This window comes from Oncorhynchus gorbuscha, linkage group LG06, assembly GCF_021184085.1.
Source record: "Oncorhynchus gorbuscha isolate QuinsamMale2020 ecotype Even-year linkage group LG06, OgorEven_v1.0, whole genome shotgun sequence".
Taxonomy (NCBI): domain Eukaryota; kingdom Metazoa; phylum Chordata; class Actinopteri; order Salmoniformes; family Salmonidae; genus Oncorhynchus; species Oncorhynchus gorbuscha.
Window position 1 is genome coordinate 78649732 of NC_060178.1, and position 8474 is coordinate 78658205.

Consider the following 8474-nt stretch of genomic DNA (forward strand, 5'->3'; position numbering starts at 1 on the left):
AGGGTTACTAGGGTGAGGGGTTGATAAGGTTATCTGGTGGGACAGTGTGTGTGTGTGTGTGTAAGTACACTTCCAAGGGCAGTGGTGAGAGAGGGAAGCTTTGCTCGTCAACTGGGTAATGTTCATTAGGGCACACTGAAGCAATAGGTTTTACAATGATAAACAAAACCCTGGCAGACGCAAAAAGGAATTTAATAGCAAGCCAGTCTATATTGTGCTCATAAACCAACTGTTGTATTTTACTACAGACTACAGTTGAGCCAATTTGAGGGAGTGGATATCTAGCAGATTCAATTGAACTATTTTCTAATTCCAAGTCATGAATGGTTTCAGTGTACACAGCTTAAAAAGGGTACGATCTCAAACACAATGGAAAAAACAAATACACCTCGGGGTGAAAAAAAATCTCTCTGGGATTGAAAACGAGGAGTGATCTAGTTTGGGGTGATTTGATAGAATTTGTCATTCAGTAACATTCAGTAATTAAACACCCACAACCCCAGGGAGGATAAACGCACAAAATAGAAATAAATAAAATCAAACCATAGTCTGTTTGTCAATGTAGCAGTATAAGATGTGTCACACTACGCAGTATAAGATGTGTCACACACACACACACACACACACACACACACACACACACACACACACACACACACACATATATATATATACACATATATACATACATACATGCATACATATACACATACATATGTCACACTACGCTCGCATGCGTTTCATTACTTCGAAGACGCTTTGTCCTCGTCTCCTTTCCTGCATCTATCAGCAAAAGGTGGCGCTACAAAGTATTAACTTAAGGGGGCTGAATAACTTTGCATGCCCAATTTTTCAGTTTTTGATTTGTTAAAAAAGTTTGAAATATCCAATAAATGTCATTCCACTTCATGATTGTGTCCCACTTGTTGTTGATTCTTCACAAAAAAAAATACAGTTTTATATCTTTATGTTTGAAGCCTGAAATGTGGCAAAAGGTCGCAAAGTTCAAGGGGGCCGAATACTTTCGCAAGGCACTGTAGACATTACACTGACAGTGTTGAAGAGCTTAACAAGCCTGGTCCAAGATCTGTTTGTGCTTACTCATATGGTCATTGACAAAACAGCACAAACAGATCTGGGACCAGGCTAGAGATTGTGGATCAACACAGGATATCAGACACGACAAAACACAGAAGCCTGGATTTCCACTGGCCTCTCATGACACCAACAAACAAGTAGCATATTTTACATGGCTAAACCCCACACATAGAATGGCACTATTTGATTCTGTGGTTTGAACTCCAAATAGAGGGTAGGCTTAGTACAACAGTGGCTACATGCCACAGATTATCCTCCACACACACTGACTGTATGTAGTACCGGCTCCATAAACCCACTGACTGTTGAGAGCATGACAGGCATCCATTCGTCTCTTGTAACATTACCTTCATAAAGGCTTTCTTCTCCAGGGCGTTCATTATTACAGGTGGGATAGCTGTGGACAGACCGAGAGAGAGAAAACAATGAGGACTTTCAAGAGGCAACACGTATTTTATAAAATGCATTTTTTTGCCAGAAATGCCTTCTGGAACATGTTAATTTTCATGTGCCTTAAACTTGTATGCCATCTGTAAATACAAATACAATTGTTAAATCACAAGCCTAGTTGGTTTAGCCACAGAAAGACAGGAAACTTCCCGCTAGCCATGATTGGCTGAGATAATGGATGGGCTGGACATGGAGAGAGAAAGAGAAGTTCGGATTGGTCTGCCATGTAACACGCTTCAGTCAAACATGAGCTGCTCAGTATGTGTAAATAATCCTTGCTACCGCAGCTTTTTTGAAAGATATTACCTTAGCCATGGAGAACTGCAAAAGTGTTGCTACTGCCCACAACAACATTGCTGCCCTGAATTTAGCCGGTGCTATCAACAAAGATCAGTGGGAAAAGTTGTGATGGACTACTTTCTGCACACGGTCAGTGTGAACCTGTGTGACTTGACAACGCGGACCAAACAAGCTGTACAAGCGAAATGGAAACACAGAACGTCTTAGTTAGCTGAAGGTTTTCAAGTCTGCCGTGAAGTGTTCATCCATGTATACAGCTAAGAGTCTAGCTAATTTTTCAGATGTTATACGGTTTCTAATTTAGTCAGAAAGTCATTTTCATTGCAAGTTAAAGCATACTGTTGGCTAGCTAGCTAATGTTAGCATGCTGCTCGCTAGCTAACGCTACGCATATGATCTGTGTAGTAATATTATTTGTATCTGAGGAAGCCATTTGAATTGCTAGCTATAGCCTAATGTTAGTTAGCTAACAATGAACTTAGTTTGTTAGCTTTAGCTACTTGCAGATTCATACTACAGCATTTCATGCATAGTGGCTAGCTATGACAATCTGTTTGTATTGCTAATAGTATGGGTTGGGGTTATGGTTCATCGTTTAGCTTGCTAAACAATAATGACCCATCCACTTAGCTCGATGTGGCTTGGGTTGGTTATAGCATTTCTTTCACACGAACCATCAATTTAGACAAGTGTATCTAGGTAAGCATCTAATAATTACACTATATTTTTTATGTGGACACTTCCTATGCTACTATGCAAGTAACCATTTCACTGTACCATTTACACCTTCTGTATCCTGTGCATTTGACAAATAAACTGATTTAATTTGATATAGTGTGCGTTTATCAGAGACGGTAATGTCAAGAACATGACCTGCACCAAAGTCATATTAGGACAAGTGTATTTTTAACTGGAGTTTTTCCTTATTGTAGGCTACTACTTTGGTAGTTTACTACACTACCTTACTAACTCTGTTTAGGACATGGACTCACACATTCATTCTTAAAGAGATGGGTGGGGCTAAAGCTTAAGAGGGTGTGAACAATGCTGAATAGGTGTAGACAAAGAGCTCTCCAGTAGGTGTACTAAAACATTGAAGAGCCATTTTCTCAAAAGCAGGGTTACATATTCATCAACTTTCAAAGCAGAATTACTTTCACATTGTTCCTCTAGTGTAGTGTTTGATACACAATTTTGTAGCTCGGAGTCTCTATTTTCATCCAATGTAAAAAAAAAAACCACCAGTCCAAATCCAGGTGGTCAGTCACATTGTGTCCGAAACACAGTGCTTACCCATAGCTGGCACAGCCATGCCAATCCTGGACACCACCACCTGGATGATGCCTGACTTGGCAGCGGTGACTGACTCTCCTAACCGGTTCCCTTCCTCATCCGTCACTGGAATGCCGTACTTCAGCTCCCTAAGAAAAGGGACATAAGGAGAGAATGAAATTCAGCCAATTCATGTTGCTATGTCCAAAGTTAACCAGGATATTGTTGCATACAAGTCATTCATGATTTGAAATGCAATCAAGCATTTTAGTTTGAAAATAAAATAAAGCCATCCTTGAATAATTTGTGTAAACAATAAATCGTTCCATTTCGGCAATTGTATTCACGAATGCATGAGACTGTTTTTAGTGTCGTTTGAATGTTATTTATTTAGTGTTGTTTACATTGTTCCAAACAATAAGAAAAACAGCACCTGTTTGGCACATACAATAAGCACACAGCACTTGCTCCCTACCTTCTTTTTCTTGATCTCCAGTATTTTCCACAACTTGTCAAATTTATTCCACTTGTCTTACTTCCCCTTTACCTCCTGAGCAAGCAGTAAACAGTCCCCCATTTCGAGTTTATTTGTCACGTTCTCGGCATTCATTTTGCGGTCACGTGTTAGTGTTCAGAGTTTGTTATAACCAATTTATTGATCGCTATAAACCAGGCCCTATTGGTCACGTGCATGCGATGCATACATGTGTCACCTAAAGAGAGCAAGGGACGAGGGAATGTTTGTCCTACACAAAAGAGGGATTTCTGTAACAAAACTTGTCAGAAATGGCTGTAATTATGTTGCAACGTCAGCAACATGGACAGCGCGATTAACACTGTTGATTTTCTGTGGTATTGAGGAGACTGAGGAAGGAGTGCTAGTCACAAAGTCAATCACTGTGATTTGTGCCGCAGCAGGGAGGAGAGAGACACAACGTAACTAGTCAGTCACTCAATGTAAAATATATTATATTTTTTACTAAGCCCGGCCCTGCACAATCAAATCAATTGCCGTCGCACTCACTCGAGTCATTTGTGTGTCTTCATTATTTAATCAAACAGAGAGCTTAAAGCATCAGACAAGCTCAGTGCATATAGTTGATTTGAATAAAACACATAGGAAGTGTCTATATATGGAAAAATACACCATTTAAAATGTGACCAATCGATTGTTCGAGAAAGATGACTCGGTTGCATTGAACGTTGATAATGTGTTGATTCAATCACAAATCCCACAGTAAAGGGAAACGCTGATAGTGTTAACTAAGGGGAAAAATCTGAACTTCACTCAACTTTCTAATCTCGTGCTTCCCTGCGTGGGCTCACATTTCTTCTGCGCGGCAGTCCTGGGGCACACCCGCAGCTTCGAGAGAACATTGGTTGTGGTGTCTTTAAATTCTAGCTCACCTCTGCCTCATGAAGGGGATGTTGATACAGTTGGCAGCCGCTACAGCAAAGAAAGGGACGAACCGGCTCATGACGGCTGGAAGGCGCTGGGGAGAGACGGAGTTTGTTTCAATGTTGATTTTTCATGGAGCTAAAATGTAAAGCGAAGTGTAAATCAACTTGAACTAATATGATCCTTAGACAGTCCCGTACCTTGGCTAGAGCCTTGAGTCCCAGGGCTGTGACTACAGCTCCTGTGGTGGCACTGATGTACGCTGCAGCCAGCTGACTGAGAGAACATAGGGGCGCACATTTACATCTTAGCATCTTTGCTAAAACTATTTACTGAGCCTCAATAATGTTCCTGTTCCAAGCATTTACCAGAATCTAGTCTTATCTAATACGCAGATAGAGGTCTCAAGTCACAATGCACATGGTCACAATGCATACGGAATACATGCATTCAAATCATAAGCAATATTTATTGCAAAACTTGACAAGTCAGGCAGACATGACGATGTACAGTTCAGGAATCTCTCCACAGTAATAATGATTTCAAATCGTCCCCAGTCTTTACATGCTCTTTCCATATAAACTGAGAAGCACCAGCATTGCTTGTTCTCATTCCGCATGTGTCCTGGTTAAGTAGGTGCATATAAATAGTCTAAAATGGCACCCTTTCCATGTCTCCTTCCCTTTATCTACGCTGATCTGAAATAACTAAACAAGTGAAATCTTCTGATAGTGGAAACCCATGTTGCTTTCACCGATCATGCATTTTCAGATCGATACACAAGAAAGAGAGAAAGCCACTTTAGACTGTTGAGATGCAGCCCGGATTTGTAAAGACTCTATACCAGGAGCTGTATGTACAGTATTAAACATATCAGAGCTTTCAGTTCTGCCTTTTAGATCACAATACATGAGATTACATGAACAGGGGTGACATGATCATAGATCAGCACTCTTACCCTGAAGCGCTTGATGCATATGGCCCCAGACCAGACACATGTATGCTAATGCCTTGCTTCCTATATCTACTGCAGACAGTGAAGCAGAGTTACAGCTACAGCCTTTCAGGTGGAATGGAGGAGCATGCTGAACTAAAGAGTGGGTTATTATACCGCTGTAAGGGGAATGTAGAGGACTGGGGTTCCACTGGCTAGCCTCTGCTTTGCCCTGCATGACATGAGGCCCCCATACAGAGCTAGGCTAGGGGTGCACCTCAATAGTCTACTATGGTCTTCTCTCCTTGTATCTTTTCCTTCATCTGCACCGATGGAGAAAGAGAAGACCGGTGAAAGCAACAGCGGGGAAATGTTATGGGGATTTGCTCACCACCTATCCATGTCCTTTCAGATCAGTACTGATGAAGGAAAGCAGATGAGGAGAGGAAGATACAGTAGCTAAGGCTATGAGATGCACCATAGTACTAGCTAGTTACAGGTACTGTATGGCTGGTTTAGTCATGTGGTTGTGGTGTAAGTGGTCCCAGTCCCTACTTGGTGGTGAGGGCAGCATCTCCACTAACGTTGCTGTAGTTGACCACAGCGTTAAAGGACTGGTTCACCCACTGCCAGAACACAACGGCTGGAGTCGTCCTGGAGGAGTAGAGGTTCAAGAGAGGTGAGAAGAGAGGAGGGGAGGAAAGAGGGTCAAAAGGGGTGAGGGGAGGAGAGAAGGTGAGAGATGTTAAAAGGATTACAGAAAGGGGAGATAAAAGGGAGGGGATATGGAAAGGCAAAATTATGTAAAAAATGGGAGAGAAGGGTAGGGAAAAGGGAAATATGAGAGAAGGAGGACAAGGAAAGTGAGAATAAGCATGAATAATTTCTGATATTTCATTGAGGCAGATTGTTTGAATTTCTCCTAGAAAACAAAGCTAAATCATGACTTGTAAAACAGCTAAAAATTTAACTTTCCACTTCCGTGCATTGTTTACATAATGGTGTTACAGTGAGACTTAAAAAAAATATCACCTTTATTTTAGTAGTGAAATCCCATTGAGACCAAGGCCTCTTTTTCAAGGGAGCCCTGCATGTACACAAATCATACAAATACAATGCATAAAAACATAAAATAGTTATAAGCAATTCAAGAAAAGCAGCCACTTTCCTAAACAATTGAGGTCCTCCATCAACAACCTGAACTGCCCTAGAGATAACAGCCTCAAGGTGCAGAGCGCTCTACAGAAAATTTCATACGGGCTGCAAAAACACAGAATGCAGATTGACCTAATTTCGTGGTAAAACAGGACTTAGCTGCAGTATGCTACTCTGGTCTTGCCCTCTGAGCGGGAATGTTACGGGTGAGTTATTCAGAACTATCCATGTCATCCACAATAGCTGTGTCCGGACTAAGTTTTAACATGCTGATTTTATTTCACATAATCTATGCATTTCTCTCAAACAATTTCACCATCTGATATTTTGGGATTGTTTTTTACCTGTTCTGTATGTTATGCTACACACAAATTGTATTTAACATGTATTAAATTGAAAACGGAATACACCCTAGTAGTACCTGTAAAATGTGAGCATGCAGCCAGTGACGGTCATGTTCATGGGGACCTGGGCAGACATGCGTCCCACCACCACCATCTTTTCGCCAGTGTCAGGGTGGAAGGCAGAGTCATAGATGTACTTGGCTCTCCACAACTCATCTTCTGTCAGACCTGGCTTCACCACTCCTAACCTGGACACAAGTACATCAAACTCTTTAAACAATGAATGAATGAATGATTGACACAAATTCAGCATAAAGCATAATATAAGTACATCCGTTGTTTTAAAGGAATGTGCCCATTTCTGCATTTGTTCATAACACTGACACAGCTTAGTCTTACATATTTATTTTTGTGTTTTCAGTTCATCTCTGGTGTAAGGGAGAAACCAGTAGGCCAGATGTTCCAGCCTACAGGCCAAGCCTAATTAGTTGTTTGTCTGTCAAATGTTGTGTGTTTCTCTCTTATTATGCCGGAGGGGGGGGGTCAGGTTATGACGACAGCTAGCTAACTTCTTGAACTCTTCAGTTCAGAGGCACTGCTATAGATTGTTTCCGTAATCATACATGTCGAGCCACAGAATCAATTGATTTTTGGTTTGATACTTCCAATAATGTAAAGGAATTCCTTCCCAGGCACCACACACCCCATCGTACAGAGAGAGGAGTAATGCAGTAGCTTTCCAAGGTATCATCATATTCCTTCCCAGGACCTCACCCCTCCTCCATCTATACCTGTTCATTTTCCAGTGACCCATGTGTTCTCAGCATCTCACTTGACAGCAGTTCCGCCACATTATCCTCACCCATCCTTCCCTCTCCTCCCACCGTACCTGTATTTCTCCACAGTAACCCGTGCATCCTCCATGGTCTCAGAGGACTTCAGAATGTTCCTGGGGTCAGTGATGAAGAAGAAGTGCTGGGCGCGGCCCATGAATGTGCTCTGGTCCCATCGTGGCTTCTTGATGTTAATGTCCAGGGACAGATCGCCAGACATCCTTGTTTTACTTTGGGACCGGTTAACAGAAACATATGTTAGTTAGGCATGGGTTTAATTGTCAACAAATTCAACATATTTCAAAAGAGAAGTCCTTCTCCCCAGCTAGGCCTAAGCCTTGATACCTCTCCGATTCACTTCCTCTCTTTCTCTGTGGCCAAAACAATCCTAGTGATTGGAGGAGCCTACTGCACCTATAGTCTCCTCCTCAAAATCCTAATACAGGAGTGTTGAATACAAAAAGTCAGGCCTTAACTAAATTCTCTGACAAATTAGCTTGCTCCTAAATGCATCAGAATTATTAGTCTAAACATTATTGAAGGGAATTACATTGGCATTCTGAACCTTCTTTTAGCATTTTAGGCGTTAATTCAATCTGAATTAAAAATATAACCAGTCCAGCACACAGTCTGCAAATATGTTACTGGCTGTCTTTTACATGCACATCTAGGCTATGCATCATCTGACC

At 41.5% G+C, this 8474-nt stretch overlaps 1 protein-coding gene across 1 annotated transcript; it reads right to left on the reverse strand.

Moving 5' to 3' along the window:
- Window positions 1-914: 914 nt before the first annotated feature.
- LOC124038376 (sideroflexin-3-like) lies at window positions 915-8014 on the reverse strand. The gene is made up of 7 exons (XM_046354187.1): window positions 7842-8014; window positions 7030-7200; window positions 6009-6107; window positions 4720-4795; window positions 4528-4613; window positions 3142-3269; window positions 915-1495 (listed from the first exon to the last, which is right to left on the reverse strand). The coding sequence occupies exons 1-7, from the start codon at window positions 8003-8005 to the stop codon at window positions 1278-1280; spliced, it is 942 nt and encodes a 313-aa protein (XP_046210143.1). The 5' UTR covers window positions 8006-8014; the 3' UTR covers window positions 915-1277.
- Window positions 8015-8474: the final 460 nt, after the last annotated feature.